Source organism: Periplaneta americana, chromosome 10, assembly GCF_040183065.1.
Source record: "Periplaneta americana isolate PAMFEO1 chromosome 10, P.americana_PAMFEO1_priV1, whole genome shotgun sequence".
In the NCBI taxonomy this organism is placed as follows: Eukaryota; Metazoa; Arthropoda; class Insecta; order Blattodea; family Blattidae; genus Periplaneta; species Periplaneta americana.
The window spans coordinates 74914105-74932925 of record NC_091126.1 but is presented as its reverse complement, the minus strand read 5'-3'; the positions used below and the strand labels follow the sequence as shown (position 1 = coordinate 74932925).

The 18821-nt window shown below is 33.8% G+C and overlaps 1 protein-coding gene across 1 annotated transcript; it reads right to left on the bottom strand.

Annotated features, from left to right (window-relative positions):
- Positions 1–2053: 2053 nt before the first annotated feature.
- Positions 2054–17838, bottom strand: Ak3 (Adenylate kinase 3). The gene is made up of 4 exons (XM_069837698.1): positions 17431–17838; positions 15469–15588; positions 10315–10487; positions 2054–6334 (listed from the first exon to the last, which is right to left on the bottom strand). Exons 1-4 carry the CDS (start codon positions 17573–17575, stop codon positions 6092–6094), a joined length of 681 nt encoding a protein of 226 aa, XP_069693799.1. The 5' UTR covers positions 17576–17838; the 3' UTR covers positions 2054–6091.
- Positions 17839–18821: the final 983 nt, after the last annotated feature.

The window sequence follows — 18821 nt, the reverse complement described above, 5'->3', positions numbered from 1 at the left end:
ATCCCGTAGGATACAGCAGTTTAATTTATATTTTGCACCCATAAAAAAAGGTTTGCATCTTACTCTCATATAGTAATGGAAAGAAAATGTGGATAACGAACTAAAAAATAAGAAAAGCATATAGAAATAGCAAATGTCTGTGCTTTCAACATCAAACATGATATTGGAACCATATCTGATACAAAGATGTGTACATGGAGGAATCGTCCTGTTGAAAAAATATAATTGAATCGGTCGGAGCTAAAAGGAACTAAGTCAAAATATGCAGTTTTGGGTTATGCAACAATTTGAACAACGGATGTCATGCACATCGAATGGTGGAAGAAGGAACTAAGACTTTTAAATATTCTTTTGTCTTCTATAACATAAAAATATAATATTTGTGTTACTAGTGGAATGTTTTTTGCTTCTCCTGAAAAGTTGTGAAAAGTGACTTAGTTCCTTTTAGCTCCGACTGATTCAATTATATCAGGTTGCAACATGTGCATGCTAGGTATGTGGATATATTTCTGGGAAGTCAAATTCTCTTCAAATTTACACAGAGTTCCTCTTCATAGCATGGAAATCCATCCCCAAACAGCGACAGAAACAAATCCACTGCATTGTGTTGATGTTACATAATTCTGGCTGGAACCTTGTGGACTCAATAGGATGAAATACCTGAATAGGCCTATGACTAGTTTTTAAGAAAATCTTTTAATCTGAAAATATTACATTTTCCCATAGATATTCATAATATTCTTGTCAAAACACGATGTGATCTATTCTATGTTTATGATCCAACATGGTAATTATACATGCGAGGAAGATGAAAAATTTTCCTGGAATATTATATAATACTCAAGAGAAATAAACAGCAGGTTTTAAACATTTCCGTGCAAAATAGACTCAATGCTTTATTTCTGTCGGTTACATATACCGTTATTGCTCTAAAAGGGTACTTTTGGTTCGATTAGCTAGGTATATACCTGCAACTAAAGAGTTCAAATACCTCCCTTCCCAGAACGACATGTGGAGTGGGGTTTGTATACATATTGCCAACATAATATCTCACAAAGTTCACTTCCACATTATTTCATAGGACAAAAGTTTTGCAAGCCATTGTACCTCAGACTGGAGGCTGTGCTGTGTTGTCAATATTGCACTGAGATGGTTTCTAGTGCAAGGAATTTAGAAACAGTTACTTGTGAATAATGTACACGAAATAAATCATGAGTTTTTGATGTTGAAGAAAGTACTTATGTCCAGCCAGACTCGTAATTTGACCCACTGTGCGCTGTTAATTTAGGCACAGGTCTATACCAAGAAAATAGGCTATAATTTGCTTTTCCTCAAAGCTCGTATGTCAGAAAGGTTTTAATTTAAGCTTTCCAATGTCACACCGACACACCTCGTTACAGTCACCTATTTTCACATTCAATAAAACAACAAAATACAACTTTATCTTGTCACTAATCTGAATGAAACTTGAACACTTCACGTATCACGAAATCATGCTACAAAGTTAAATTCTGAAAATTACTCTGTTATTTCACCTTAACAAACCCTTTCTCTGCTCAGCGCTTTCCTGAGATCTATGAACAGTAATACACTCTGAGGCTTCAGAAGAAACTGCATACAGGGCATATAATTACGTGCAATCTAACCTGGTTAGATTTAAACTATTTAACATTTGCATAGAAAATAAAACGAGAAAAATAAATATAAATAAAATAGTAATAATAGTAACAACAATAATAATTTGAACTATAGAGAATGTGTTTTTTAAATTATTTTCTAAATATTCGCCACTGCTAAACATTTTCCACTGATTCTAAGTAAACTGTCTCATTTGCCAGTTTACTGTATGTAATACAAAAAATCACGAAGAAAATCATCTTCATAAGAAAGCTTTGCTAAAGATTATTATCAACTCACAAATCTATCCTATTGGTCAGATTAGATTTGAATACAAGGACTTCAGTTGCAAAAGGAAGCATGGTACCCATTCAACATTTTTGGTCAAATTTCAAAAACTTATGTTGCGTATTTATTCATTAATAAATAATTAACAATATATTGTACTTGTATCTTTTATTGCAACAATAAAAACTCAACATTTCGTTTAAATAAAAAAATAATTCAAAAAAGATCTCTTGCATTACAGTGTATATAAAAGTCTTAGAGAGTTGTGAACAAGTCTTTGTTTCGTCTCTACTTACTTTACAAAATATTGTTACATTTCTTATTTGTGTTTTCTTGCCATTGATACAGTGAAATCTCCGTATTATGATAACAAATATAACAATAATCCACTCAATAACGCAATATTTAAGGCCTAGCATTAATCCCATTACTGTAATGTAAAATACTCCTCCATTTAATGATACTCTTATGATAGATCCCCTTATTACATTTTATGATACCCAAATCCATTTTATCTCAATAATAATAATAATAATAATAATAATAATAATAATAATAATAATAATAATAATAGTAACAACAATAATAATAATATAACAACAATAATAATAATTCATTGTGTCACAGCCCTTGAAGGGCCCAGATCGACCAGCCGGCTGCTGGCCCCACGTTCACATGCAGAAGCAGAGGTGGACGATCATGCAACCAGAATAGAGGTATCATGTGGTTAGCACAATGATCCCCCAGCCATTATAGTTGGCTTTTGCAACTGGATTTCGCTACCTATCATAGTTCCCGAAGTGCATCACAATGCTGGATGGGCACCAGTCCCATACACTGGCCAACATTTCATGAGAAAATTTCTTCACCCATGAGGACTCGAACCAGCACGCATTTCGTAATGTGAGTCCTAGGCAGGATGCCTTAGACCACGACGTGGGAAATTTATCGCAATAGTTTTCTTTATGGAGGAGAAACTCAAAGGCTTACATTACAGCATGAGGCATATTGGCTGGTATGCATAAAGTTGAAGTAAATGCTATTGCTAATGTTTTCGTAATATATGCTACAGTCTTTATGTATAAAAACCCATAGTAAATTCTTTCCTGCATAGCAAAAAGTTGATCTGGAAGGCTGTGTTTAGCTTATGCTATAATTTGTAGTTTAAACCACTATTTATATGCATAGCAAGAAGTATATACTTCCACTTCTAAGTGTAAACTAAGAAAAATTGTAGTCTGCCCTGTTTAAGACTTTGTTAGGTCAGCACAAGCATTTGTACAGTTTAATATGGCAAAATTCATGCAAATTCGCGTTAGAAAAACCTACAAGAAAAAACGAAAACAATCAGAATGTGATTGTAAGAAGTTGTATAGGTTTTACAAATAAAAAATGTTATATGATCAGTTTTTGTAATGGATTACCGAAATGTTGATTTTGAGATAACTGGAATTCTGTCAGTTGACTTTTGTTATTGTTATTTAAAATAATATACTTTTAACAAAATGATTCTATGATGTATTTATAATACATTTAATTTACGTGAAAAAACTCCGTGTAGGTACAATATTTTATATTACGTGTAAATTTAATGACTAACATTTTGGGTCTGTCTGATTTTTACTTTACTTTACTTTTCATGTTATTTATTTTCTTCATAATTTGCTTTTCGTCAATTTTTTCCTTGGTGTAAACTTCCGACTTAACATTCATAGCCTGGATGGCTTTTTCTTCATCACTTCTTACAGCAGGAGTTTGCAACTTGTTTAATAATGCTGGGTATTCTTTTAATAGATTAACAAAGAGCAGTTGTTTTCATTGTCTCTCTTCCACACTTACCACTTCGTCATAATTGTCCCTTTTTTTGTTAAAATAACCAGCTTTTGAGGACAGCAATTAATTTTCCCACCAAGAAATTAACATAAACTCATAGAAGGCGAAAACTAACGAATCTTAGCAAATAAGCCCGAAGTATTGTCGATAATCGATATAATCAAATACTCTTGATAGGTTATACTACTGCCACATAGCGGCGGCGGCAGCAGCAGCAGAAGTAGCAGAAGTAGTAGTAGTAGTAGTAGTAGTAGTAGTAGTAGTAGTAGTATCAAGTTTATGCATACAAAACAAAGTATATACTTCTATTTGAAGTATCTTCTACAGTCAAAGCAAAAGGTAATACTACAACTTTATGCATTCCACCCATTGTGCTTACCACTTGTGTTGTTCTGTAAATAAATTGTCGCCAAATGATCACACTCTTGTACATATACACAGAATGGAAATTAACAGAGGGATGGGGGGGGATTTCTCCTCTGTTGGAAAGTTATTCCCTTCTCATAAATTCATATTAACATCCCTGGCAGGGATAACTTCTATCCCCCCTCACAAAATATAATTGTTTTAATTCGAATATACTTTATAAAGTACAGTATAAAGTAAGCAAAGAAAACAATATGGATGTATTATCATCATCGTCAAGCTGACAACAATCAATAACTAAGGAATTACACATCTTATCTTAAGCCAGCTCATGGATATAATTATTATAGTCAAGATGCAAGACAAGCAAACTCAGTGTGACCAAGCATTGAGCTGTATAGAATGAGGATAATAATAATTTTATGTATGGTATTCTCTGTCTAGGATTCTATCCCCCCCCCCCATTAGAAATCTTAATTCGCACCCTGCATATACAGCATGCTGCACTGTGAACCAGCACAGCGTTATAAGATCCTTGTGTGTTTCTCTTAACATATATAAAAACAAGTAAAACAACCAACCATTTCGGATTCCTTCAAAGAGTGCTAAGTGATTTGTGTACATGGAATGAAGTTATACACTACAGTGACAGTTTCGTTATGTAAATAAATTTGAGTATAAAGTAAGAATGTGATCTTCAATAACAGGTAAGCTTAATATTTCTATAATTAAAAATACTACTTTAAGGGACAAATCCAGTGATTTCTTAAATGTAGTTATCTAGTACCGGTACTAAAAGGACTCGTAATAAGCTAGCTGCCTAGTAGGACTGCACAAATAATTTTATCTGGCATTGCTTTTTGTCCACATTTTTTTTTTAGGTTTTTTTTAAACAAATTGCAATGTTATTGTTGTTGTTGTTGGAGTACAACTGAGCACAATAATTTTCCCAACGAAAATGCTTATGAAGCCATCTAATCTCATGCCAAAAAAAAAAAAAATGTGGAACAAAGGCTAGAAGAGAAAATAAAAGCAACTATATTCACATTCGTGTTAGAGATTTAGTTTCTTTTCACGGAAGTTAAATAATAAAAATTATATCAAAGTCGTAAAATATAAGGTGCTAAGCTAAATCTCATGCAATTTGTGAAGCCTTACAAGTGCTCATTGGTCAGAATGACCAGTATGGTCCTTTTAGTGTTCGGCAAGGTAAAAAGTTGTTAAAACCCTCGATACTACATTGTAATGTGAATTGCACATACTATTATTTTACATTTATACATCAGTCCATTCGTAATTCATTAAGAAAATATCAGTACTTAAACAAATTACTAGATTTTTAATTGAATCCATCACTTAAAAATGTGGATAAGTCACATTATTTATAAAAATGAGATATGACTAGCTTCTGATTTGTGTCCTGGTCAAAACCGAAACCATACAATGGTAAGATTTCTTTTTGCCAAGAGGTAATGGAAGGTTTCAGAAAATGTATCACTATTTTCCATTCCTGCCCTCAGACAGAGAGTTGGATTGATTAAGAGAATAGTGCAAAAGGCAGATGGGATATACATTGTAAAGAAACATGTGGAAATAACAGCTGCAGCTCATACCAAGTGGTACTTTTGGAGCAAACATTCTAGATTTCTAGTTAATAACCTGCTTGTTATAAAAGAACTTGTTTATATTTGGAGACAATTTCTAGATTTGTCCCAAGAGACCAAAATGTTCCATTTAATATAGTTTCCTTTCACCATTTTCAATATGAGTCTGTATTAAATGGAACGGTTGTAGTAGGAAAAGAAACTACTGATGTTATGATAAAACATACATAATTCCTCCTTTCATTTGTTCATCTTTTGTACGAAACAATTTTTCATTTGGTGCTTGTGTACAAAGTTACTTTGGGTGGTTGCGATAAATGGAACATCCTGTATAGAAGATTTCACTGTATTTTCATTGTACTTTTATATTTCCAACAAAGTCACTATAGTACCTTTCCTTCACAGAACTCTGATTTAGACTGCATATAGTTTGTAAGAAATCTATATACATGTGGCCAAATTTCATTCGAGGTGTTTCCTTTGAAATCCTTCAAAATTCCTTTCTGTCTATAGAACTCCAACACTGGGCTAATGTTCTCGGAGTAAACATGAAGACGTTTACTAACAGCTTCTGGTTGATCATCAGGCCGTTGGATTAAATCTTCTCCAGTCACGTCATCTTTTCCCTAACATATAAGAAAGAAAACAATCTTAGATATCAAATTAAAACATCAGGAATTATTAAATGCAGAACTTTCCATCATGTTATACCAATGTAATAAACACTCCTAAATTAAGAAATATGTGTAATGCATTACACATATATATTTCATGAATGCAAATATCCATTTCTTTTACAGCTTCATTCAATAATAAGAAATTTTCAGAAACTATCAACAAACCATACTTATATCAGCAAGTGTTGTGTGCTACGGATTGATAGAAGGTTGTTCCATTCAACTGAAATTGATAAGTCTGTATTACTTTTCAAGGGCTACATTCAAAAGAAGCCAGGCCAAAGTATATCCTTGTCATGTTTTCATTGGCTTAGATAATTTAGATTGTATCTTCACTTGGGTCATGCTATTGTCCAATATAGCAGCATTTAACATTATTATTAGCATTATAACCAGTTATTTTTATTTCAAACTATTACATGGCCTTATATTGTTCTTCTTTCCTTACACTATCATAGGCAGCTTTAAAAAAATTATATGGATCGATAATATTTATGAATGCTGGTAATATGAGATCAACGTATCTTCTCATGTTGTGAAGCCAGCCTATTACAAGTGAGGTCAAAATTATTCCCAGTGAAAGCTATCACACCTGCATAAAATGGGGAAATGCAATGACAAAATACTTTCTTATGAGGCACTCGTGTGATTTCTAATTATAATTTATATAATATAAATAGCAATCCAATAAATCTATATTCTAATGCTTTTCAAGAGATTGTTACAATGAACGCACAGATGAAAGAATGAGTGAGTAGATAAGTAGGACTTCCCTCTAACAATCCCTTTAAATTATAGAAACTAATATAATAATAATGAATAGTTTTTCACCCAGTGGCAGCTAAAAATAATGAAAAAGGTAAATAGAGCGCGCGCACGCGCACGCACGCACGCACACACGCACACGTGCGCGCACGCGATTAACTGTAAGTAATGTCAATAATTCTGGTGGGTGATTCCTTGAGTAAAGAGCAACAAAGAAGTCGTATATCATTTTGCTATATTTTGAATAGTTTTCCAGAAAAATGTGCATTTTAAAGTACATGAATTATGAAACTTGCAATGCTGCATCCTACAACCAGCTGAGAGTTGTGTTGCTCTGAACAAACCCCTCTACCTGGGTTGTTTGTCAATGCCATCATGCCATGTACATTGTACTTAAAACTCGTGAGAAAAAATACATATGATATACCATTTAATTTTTGTGTTTCAACCGTGTTATATAATAGAGAATGAACACTGCTTGTTTCAAGTTAGACAAAACCTTGGACAATTTAAAATAAACTTTATAGCCCAACTGTAATTAAATGTCGAGAGAACACAGGCAATAAGACATGCTTCTTTCCAACTAAATGGATAAGATTAAAGAATATTTCTACACTCTAATTTCAATTGAATATTCTAGAGATCGTGAACAGTAATGATGCCTATTTAACGTTATAAAAACAAAATTTTAAAACATTTAAAATTCTAAAGGAAAAAAATAAAAATACGATATGTTTACCTCACGTTGAAGTAACGAAAAAAATTAAAATAATAATATTATGGAACAAACGTAGTGATTTTCATATGCTATTTTTTTTTTGTACGACAGTATTATAAAAGAATATTAATAAAGAAATAACATCAGATTTGTAATGATGTGTAGTGTGATATCATGGTGTCCACACTTGTGGAGTAACGGTCAGCGCATCTGGCTGCGAAACCAGGTGGCCCGGGTTCGAATACCGATCGGGTTGAGGTTTTTTCCGGGGTTTTCCCTCAACCCAATACGAGCAAATGCTGGGTAACTTTTGGTGCTGGACCCTGGACTCATTTCACCGGCATTATCACCTTCATTTCATTCAGACACTAAATAACCTGAGATGTTGATACAGCATCGTAAAATAACCCAATAAAAAAAAATATCGTGGTCTATGAAAAAAGAGGTTGCTATGACAAATTTAATATATTAAATATTATAGCACTGGCAAATCGTTTCATAATGTTAACTTTATGACACAAGTTATGCCTTCTTAATAGTAATCATGACATTTTAGTTGTCACTGTAATATTTTACGGTACTAGACTAGATGGCATTTCAGAAGGCGGTCAACTGCTATATGCACTGTAGCATTTCTGGTATGTGACGTCACAAGCTTGTACAGTAGAACCAATTGAATTAGTCTATAACAAGTAGTTCCCAAGTTTGTTAATTCACGTGTGAGTGTTTCAATACATCGAATAAGTAAAATTAACATTTACTCTGTGTGTGTGTAAGATAAATAAATGGAATAGGAGAATGTAAAAATAGAAATATTGCACAAGCAGGCGAGGAAAATAGTGTTTAAAGTGTATAATTATTTTAGAAACGTTGAAGAGCAGAACGCTGCCAGTCATCTTGATGCTGGCAACAACATTGCCAACCCGCAAGAAACAACTGCAGAAGCACGTTGTGTAGGATTGAGAACATGCCCCAATCCTTGTACGTGTATATATATATATATATATATATATATATATATATATATATATATATCAGATTTATAACATTAGCCATACATACATATGTATATTTTAGATTAATAATAATAATAATAATAATAATAATAATAATTATCATTATTATTATTACTATTATTAATACTAATGAAATGTTTAACGAATGCGGTATTAAAATGAATTCATTTTTTAATTTTAAACTGTGGAGAAATGTACAGAACATTTATCTCGAGAAGTGAATCTGGAACCTATATACTGTCTCTTTCCTAAAAGTGAAGATGAGCAAGATAGTAATATCGCGATGAGCTGCAGGACAGGTGAAACAGAAATGATATTTAAAGAGTCACTAACCTACCTAAATCATGGTTATTAGAGAAGAAAAATTCACTCCAGTGCCGGGAAACGAACTCGGGTCCTGGTTCTATGTACCAAGCGCTCTAACCACTGAGCTACGCCGAAGTTCAATCAATGCTGTGGAGCGAATTTTTCTCCTCTAATAACAATTGTTACCATAACAGATATATTCTGTAGGACCAAAAATTAATCTTTACGTACCTAAATCAGTTTTTTTACATGCTACCACAAAAATAGTTCCTTGACCTATTTACAGAAGTGAATGAAATTTCATATAGTTACACATGGGTAGTTAAACATTTTATTTGAATATAATAAATATCAAGAAAAAACTGGTGTATGCCAGGAAACAGGTTTCGTTTAGCACAGCACCATTCAAAAAGTGACATGGGTAAGTAAAAGTCCACTTAGTGGTGATTCAATGCATCTGCTTTCGGCATTAAAATCTCACGACTTATACATTACATTACAGATGCCTTACCCTATATTACGAGTAAATGCTAGAACTGTCAACTGCTATAAATATAGCATGACAATTTTTGTAAGATTTCTTCGCAATACATATATCATAAACCAAGATTTACTGTTTTAAAGTGTACTGTATTGTCACAAGCTAAGTTGAACTGCACTGAATGGAAGTCAACTATACTAATGATCTAATGTCGATGTCCCTTCAGCCTATCTTATCTGTCCACACAATGTAATACAAAACCTGCTCATGCTCAATCTATTCAATGTACATGCAGTTTCATCTGTAACACCAAAAATCTGATGGCATTTACTTGAATGAAACCTGTGTTCTGGCAAATGCTCTGCACGTTTTCTCTTGTAAGAGTAAATGCTGTTGTTTCTTAATGCAACATTCCAAATAAGTTTTCACAACCTTAAGTTTGTATAAGAAGCTAAATTTTTGTACTTATCTATCTGCTGTAAAAATCTCTGTGAACAGTATCATGAGAGAGATCGACACGTGTTCATTAGCAGTTCCCTTGTTAGAAAGACTTTGCCTTCTACGAATGCAGCCATTAATTTTTTGAGTAAGTATATACATGTAAACATAAGAAATATCTTCTTCCATATTTATGTTTCCTTACCATTACTTTCGGTGGATTAAATTCCACATTGTATATGCGGCCACTTGGTTCATGTATCCAACGTCCCTTAACTCTCTCAATGATGACTTCAAAAGGCACGATAAGATTTAGTGCCACTTGTACTGGTTCCAAAGTTTGTAATATCTCAGCCTGCTTCTTAGTTCTTGGAAACCCTATTAATAAAGATATTGAATAATATTATCAAAGAATTATTTGAAAAATCTGGTTTCGGTACTTAAAAGTTACAAATTTTATGACGATATTTTCCCTTCTGATCAAGAGAAGATATAGAAATTGACAAGATTATCAGATGAAGTTGATAACAACAAAACGAATCAGTACAGTCACATTTGCGCCAATAGACGCAATTTGGCATGTAATTTCTTCATAGGCGGAGTTATGGGGGAGGGGCATGTGGAGGCACTGCCCCCCAAACTTGTCTCAACTATTTTTTTTTCTATTAACATTAGAAAATATTGAATGCAAAAGACTTTTCTTATTTCTGTTCATGATTAAGTTTCTGTGCTTAAATTGACGAATTAATGTCTTCAGATCATGTCTAGACTATAATATTTATTTTAAATTTCTGAATGTATAAGAATTTCTATACCTGTTTCTTTTGTAACAGCCTGTACTCCTGTGTTAGAAGTTTGCAGCGGCCATCTACTGAATTAGGTGTTAGTGGAGAAAAAAAAAAACACCATAGTCCCACTTTAAAATAGGGGTAGAAATTTTCAGTAGTTTTCATAAAAGAACCATAGTCCAAAGATTTTTTTGTGAAAATAGCCATTTTCCAGGAAGATGGTATGATAGTAACATTTACAAATAATATGCCATTCATAAACAAAAGCAAGAAAAGTCTTTTGAATTCAATATTTTTGTAATGTTAATAGAAAAAAAAAAAAAAAAAAGACTTCAGACAAATTTGGGGGGCGGGGGCAGTGCCTCCACATACCCTGTCATAACTGTGCCTATGGTTATGCCCTATTATAATTTGTAGTAGACCTACAGTTGAAGCCCTATACAACTCAGTCCGAAACATCATGGATATGGATGTAACACTGTAAGAAACATGCACCCCAAAAATACCTTTATTAAATGATCATATTCTGATATACTGTATAACGGTCAAGCTATAATGAGGGAGGAAGTAAATGATATCCCCCATAACCTCGTTATATCGGAATTCTATGGTTTTGCTTCCCCCTCCCCCCCCCCCAAGGAAATGGTTCTGTCTCCACCTATGAATTTCTTCTAAAAAAATATATACAGAATGGAAGGGAACCTATTACATTAATTCACAGAGGTAACAGATCAAGTCAATGTGAACAAGTTTGGTCAAATAAGTTTTTAATATATCCAATACTTTTGAGAACACGAAATGCAACATGTTGCAACACTGCAGTTCTCCTTGAAGTTATTGTAATAGGTTCCCTTCCACCCTGTATTTTCGTCATTTTTAAAAATGTATAATATTTTCGACACTTTAAGACCTACACAACATATTTACAAGATTTAAAAGATTTTTCCACTCATGGACGCAAAAAGCAGGAAGCTGCATGGGAGACAGAATATGTGAATCACCATGATGAAATATGAACACTCAAAAACATCACATGCTAGGTCAGTGACTTGCATGCCTCCATAAAGAAATTTGTTGTAAAATTCCCATCGAAGAGTTCAGTTATTTACAGATCAATAGAAGGTAATTTTCCACTTCCACCTGCACTAGTGTTAATCTGATGGGGAACATGATTTGTGCAGCCTATATTTGTTCAGAATCTAAAAGCAGTTAAAGAGGTGGTTAATTTGTTGGACTCGAGTGATGATGCTTCTGTTGAGTTAGTTCAAAATATACTGTCAAAGAATGAGTTGGAAGGGAATATTGTATTTATACCTGCTCATTTTTCCTGTTTACAAAAAGAAATCACTTCACTGGAAACTGTTGGCACTCCCTTACATGTGTCACAAACAGTTTTTTTAAGAACGAAATCTAATCTGAATTCTGTTCCTGGCAGTGTAGGGCAAAAAGTGATTAATATTATTTTTAAAAAGTTCTGGATACCAACAACGAGCTATATTCAAGATATTCTCGAAGGAAAATGCTCCATCACACCAAAAGATTCATCTCTGTCTGCAGAACAATTACCATAATTTAAATATGCTCCAATAAGTTTGGGTGTTGTGGACAGAGAATTTTTCAGGATATAAAAGCATCTTCAAGGACAACAAACGAAGTTCAATTGAAAACCTAGCGAACTGTAACTTTTCTCTGATTTTAGACAATGGAACCACCTCTGCTTCAATCACTAAGGAATAATGTAAGTCCATATTCATTACAATTTATACTGTTAGAGGGAATGTAATTTCTCTTCACTTATTAATTAAATATTTATTGACATATTTTGCAATTTTTAAACACAAATTTGTACGCATATTTAACGGTTTTTAAGGGCATGAAATTCTGAGCTCTACTGGTGACCCTATCTTCAAAAATTCCCACAATTAATGCTAACGAGAGATCAGCTGTATGCGCTGTAGTGGAGTCTCGGTGGAAAAAATGTCTGTGTACATTCAATGTCAGATAATTCTTCTAGGAATGGTGCGATTATATTATCCTTATACCTCTGCTCATTCGCAGTATTTTTTTTTTTAAATATATGCCCTGTAATTCTGTAAGCATTCAGTGCACACCGTACACCAATATTTGGTTATACAATGGCATTTCCTGTACAAGATCGAGTTCTTCTGCATTCCAGTACCTGTTGTTCTGTGTTGCTATATGGCTATATGATATGATATGATATATATTTCTGCACAGCATTTTTTTACATGTAATGGTGTACCTCATATTTCTGTATCCGGTGCCACCATTAACATATTATTACAATAACACAATATTTGCAGTACACGTCTACACAAAAACTCCCAATTACACTAAGCACCTTTTTTGTTACTTGGTCAGTCTCCCCTTCAGTATTTCTCCTACATTTCAATTGCTGTTCACTATTTGTTCATTAATCCTAATATATCTAATATTATATACTTCTTTCTCACCCCACTTTTCCTCTAACTACGTTTCACTAAAATCTCAATTACAATTTTTCTCTATAAATTATTATATTGAATTATTTGACCTATTTGTTTTTTGATCTTTTATTCATTTACTGTTCCAACGTTCAAATGTTAGTACTAATTTTATGCTGTCACATGTTCACTTCTCTTAACCCTTTCTCACTATTTTCACTCATTCTTATTTGCGCTCACTTACACTTTCTCACTATTCTGCTTACACCTAATCCATTGTCACTATTCTCACTTTCTATACATACTTATATTTTTCTCTACACATCAGCTTATACACTTTCTCTCTCCCCTATACTTCTCGATCATTTACAATTTCACTTTACTTGCACTTTTCATAACATTCTCACATTGTTTTTTAAACATATCAAATATCTCTGCTATATCCTCAGCCGTCGCAGGTTCTGACCTTTCTTTACTGTTCGTCTCTGTCTTTCTTTCTATTTATTTCTTCTTCTATTCCTCTTTTATCCCCCCCCCCCCACGCTTTCACTTTCACATACTAGATTTCCACTTGCACTTGCTCTCTTATTCTTTACACTACTTTCTTCCCTATCACTTCCTGACTCTTGGTTTCTCGCCTTTTTTCTAGAGCCTGTGTTGCTTGTTCCGTTATTGTCAGCATTCCTTCTGGAGTGCGCTAACCTTACCGCCATCATATCGAGACTAGGAATCCACTTACGTTGCATGATCAAGTTACTGTTTTCTTCTCCTTGTGTGCCATCATCTTTACACTTCCTCGTACATCAGTATGTGGGTTCCTGAACTCATTACTATTCGCTCCTGTTACCATGTGTTGATCTGCGACAATCACTTGTTCTGTCCTTGAAGTTGGGATGATTTTCTTCTGCTCCTTCCTTCCGCTTATGTAACTAACGTCGACTCTCTGTTGCCTTCTCGTTGCTTCCCTCTGCAAAGTTGAAATATGTCCACTGTCCTCTTTCGTTCTTCTCGTTAGTCCAAATTCTGGATGATCTTCATTCCTCTATATGGCTATATAAATAAAATCACGCTTCAGCCGAGAAAATAATTAAATATGGATCAATAGAGCCATTATTAACATTATCCAGCACCCAACTGCACTAATTTACTCTACTCACATTGTCACGTGACTGCAATTCCTGAACAAATTAAGTGGTGCAGGCTATTTTTATTAGATACATTAATTTCGAGATCTTACACTGGATATTCTTGTAGTAACATATGAGATTTCTACTTATGGCAGAATTAAAAAAATAAGTAAAATAAAGTGTATTGGAATAACCCGTATACATTGGAAGAAATTAAGACAATATAAGAAGGGAAAGTGCAGCAATTTCAGAAGAACTAATGTGTGTAATGCAAATTTTCTTAAACAGTATGAGAAATGTGTGGTGGCACAAGGACATCATTTCCAGCATCTTCTATGTCAAAGATAGGTGGTTATTGTAATTTGCATGAGCAATCCATGTGCTTAACTTATGGGGCTATGAATATCAGACTCTGCTGGCAAACAGCGTGCTTCCAGCCACCACACATGGCAGCACACTCACACATGAACGTCTATTTGAAATCTCTGTATGTGTTATTTCAGTCCCTTTTCGGTTGCATTAATTTCGAAAATTAATTCATTACCTATAAACTCTCACGTTAATTCTAATATTCAATTCTGACAATGAATTTTTAATTACGTAGAACAAGGGGATATTTTTAGGAGGTAAGTTCCATCTGATTGACCTAATTTATGAACTGAGAGTATGTGTGTAATAAGACTTCATGCTGAATGCAACATGTCAGGATTCTTCAAATGTATAATCATTTTTCTGGTTTTGTTTATGAGGAGCTAATATTTTCTATAAAACTGTATCTTGAATTTCTATTTCACAGGTTTGTATAAGGTTTGGAAATTGCACTTGACAGCACACACATTGTTTAAATACACTTTTAAAATAAATTTGGACAAATCATTCGACAATAACTGTAGTTTATGGGATTGTTTAGAGTGAAATACAAATTTCAAGATAATAATTCTTGGTAGCAGAATTTCTTCTACACATGTATCAATGAGTCTAATGATCATATAATGATTACCATCTAGAATCCAGTTACTGTTTCCCAATGCCTTCAGTTCACTTGTGATAAGTGAAAGCATAATATCATCGGGAACCAAATGCCCATTATTCACGAACTGCTTTGCTTTCAAACCCAAATCTGTAACAAAATAAAACAGACGCAATATTAAATTCAAACTCGTTACCTCTACATCTGACTAGTAGATGTAACTATGAATATAAATAGCCTTGGTAAAAGAAAAGCTCCTAACGACTTTAATATAAATTGCATTTTAAGACTCTTTCTTCCATGTATATTTACCATAAAAAGTTAAACTATCATCACAATAATTTTGTAATCAAGACAACTAACCCATCAGTTGATAAAAATTATTTCTTTTTACAACCACTAAACATAATGTTGTATCAAACTATAATTTCAATCCTGTTGTATGCCAATGTGATTCTGCAGATTGAAAGGGGCGATAGTGTACACTTACAGGAATAGAAAATTTATATTATGTTTTGTAATTAAATGCACGATTAATTAGAAAATCAAGTTGGAAGTTTCAGCAGTCCGGCAACATCACCGCTAACACAGTAATCTTTCTTCTAGTAATAAAGATGTAAGAGGTCAACGAACTCAGGTCTGTCTCTGTACGTAAGCCTCCCTCTCTCGCTACGACATTGCAATTTGTTCGCAAGGTTCATTGGCTTGATATTAGTGGTTTTTTAAATTAAATTTACACGAAAACCGTCCACGCTATGGAAATATGTCAGAGGAATAAATTATTCTTTATTAGATTTTTCTACCGATATGGAAAAAAATCACGATCCTACTCGCAATAGTTACCGAACAAAGGGTGTTAAACATTTGGGGGGGGGGGACATTTTTTTTCTGAGAAAACTATGAACTTACCACCAATATGGTATGGGACTTTTTTGTTACATACAACATGAGCTATTCGCTTCGCTCTAGAAATCTGCAGAGTAATTTCACTTTCACCCTTTATATTATATATATATATAATTTTTTTTTCTAGTATCATTATGTCAATGTCCAGTCTTGTTAGAAGTAACAACAATAATACTAAATTATTATGTACCTACGCAATAAATTTGTAAATTTTATGTGAACACCATTCAACAAACATGGATTGACACTTTACAAGTTACTTAATAAATTTAACCTTAAGAGTTATATCTAGGTAGGCTATAACTGACTAGTCTACGTTGACCGATCTATGACTAATGATATCAGAAATGATTGAGATTGCATTACATTATTTAATAATCACACGGCAATTTTGGGCTATTTCAACTAGGCCTCGACATGACTGAACTAACGCTGAGGTAGTTCCCTTCGTACTCCACTTCTACACCTCGCATATACGAATCTGTGACAGGTTAGCTATGTTTGGTTTAAGCTTTTGTTATGCCTTGCATGTATGATTAACTGCATCTCCACAAAAATTCCTTAAAAATTCAACGATATTCACTTCCAAAATCACCGGAACTACCTCAGCGCTAGTTTCACCCTAGATATTCATCGAATTAAAAATCAGTCATAAGTGAGGTGAGGTTAGGTTGTTAGGTTAGGTCTGTTTCCCTGAATTGGTAAATGAATGAAAAATCCAGGAATCCCGTGTCCGTCCCCTTCTACATCTTTTAAATTTAATTTCAATTTTGAAACTTACTCATATCTCTCTTGGGGATATGCAACACTGGTAACTACAGAGTAGAATTCTGAAGCTGTTCTGTGTAACGATCGGTTATGACGAAAACCTAATGTAATTCACTTACGGTCTTCCTGAATAGATAATTCTAGTGCTCCTATGAACAAATCATTTTAAATAATATTTTTCAACATATTCCCATTTGGGAATCAAACAAGGAACCACACAAATAAAAAGTAAGCATCGTATGCAATAAAATGTTTGTGTAATTACGTATATTTTCAGCTTCGCAGGCTCAGTATAGATTAATTTATATAAATATTTACCTGTATTATTTAACATGTGATTCCTGAGAATATCTCCACTAGAAATGTGCTTCACATCGAAGTATTTAACGATTCGTGAAGATATGGTTCCTTTGCCAGAAGCAGGTGCACCTATTATTAGAGCCTTAAAAATATTCATTTTCATTTCAAAATTATATACCGGTATGTTTACGTCCTATGTAAGGCAAACTTCCCCGAAAGTTTGAGTTCTAAACTGTTAATCTCTATATTGGTTGTGAACTTTGGTGTTAACTCCTGACGTTTAATATAGCTGTCGAACTTTGACCTCCCTTTTCCCAACTATACATACAAATAAATCATAAATACGTTGGTATATAAAGGAATCATTTGATTCGTGCAAGTCATGGGAAAATTACTACCGTGTCATGTATCTAAACATTTCCAATGCCAGAGCGCGCGTCAATTCTCTTTATTGGTTATGATCAGTGCTGCCAACACCATTCTTAAAAACCCACTAAATTGTCAATGTAACACAATCATTTTTCCGATGTTATGCTAAAAATACCTGTTACAGTCCTATATCACCAATACAAATTTCATAAATTTATCCGCTAAACTAAGACAGGAAAAACGCCAGATCTAGCAGGAAAACCCGCTGAATTGGCGACACTGGTTGCGATCAATGTTGCCAGGTCACAAAATTATTTTTTTACGAACTTTTGGACAAAAAGTTTCCAGATTTCACCAACGTCTGCCCTTTTCATCAGTTTCTCAATTTCCCCCCCCCCAACCGCTGCATATCATTTCTATGTCTAACAAGAAATAAATGAATAGACACTAACATATTGAAAACATTTTTATATATGAATTGTGTGAATTTATTGAAAACATCATAGTGTCTACCACTGTGGAGTAATGGTTAGCATGCCTGACAGTGAAAGGCGCAGGCCCGGATTCAAATCCTGGTTGGGACAGGTTACCTGGTAAAGGTTTTACCACAGTCTAGTAGGTATATGCTAAACTGTGGTTTTACCATACACTTACTAAATAACCGCTAGACCGCTCACTGGCGCTAGTGTTATGTTCCCAAATTGAACAGTCAACGAGCGGCCATTTGTTTGATGGAGCTGAATAAGTATGGTTCTTTCGTGTGCTGCTTTTTTTTTTGCAGCAATGCACACGGATGTAACGATAAAGAAAGAAGGAATGTTATACTTCACTGGTTAGTTAATCCTTAATTTTTACGACGATTTTTTTCTCCATATTATGTTACAGAAGACAAACTATTGTACTTGCTATGTGACCCTTTATGCTTCAAGTTTCCTCTGACTAAAGATTCCCTTAACCGAAAGTGGATAGGCGCAATTCGCAGAGAGAATTTCTACCCTACATTGAATCATTCAGTGTGTTCAACTCATTTCGAAGATAGT

Excerpts from the sequence above, each read along its gene's own strand:
- Ak3 (XM_069837698.1), bottom strand. The coding sequence starts at position 17,575 with ATGAAAATGAATATTTTTAAGGCTCTAATAATAGGTGCACCTGCTTCT. Across the intron at positions 15,589-17,430 it reads TCACATGTTAAATAATACAG|ATTTGGGTTTGAAAGCAAAG; the intron begins GTAAATATTTAT and ends ATTTTGTTACAG. Across the intron at positions 6,335-10,314 it reads TTAATCCACCGAAAGTAATG|GGAAAAGATGACGTGACTGG; the intron begins GTAAGGAAACAT and ends CTTATATGTTAG.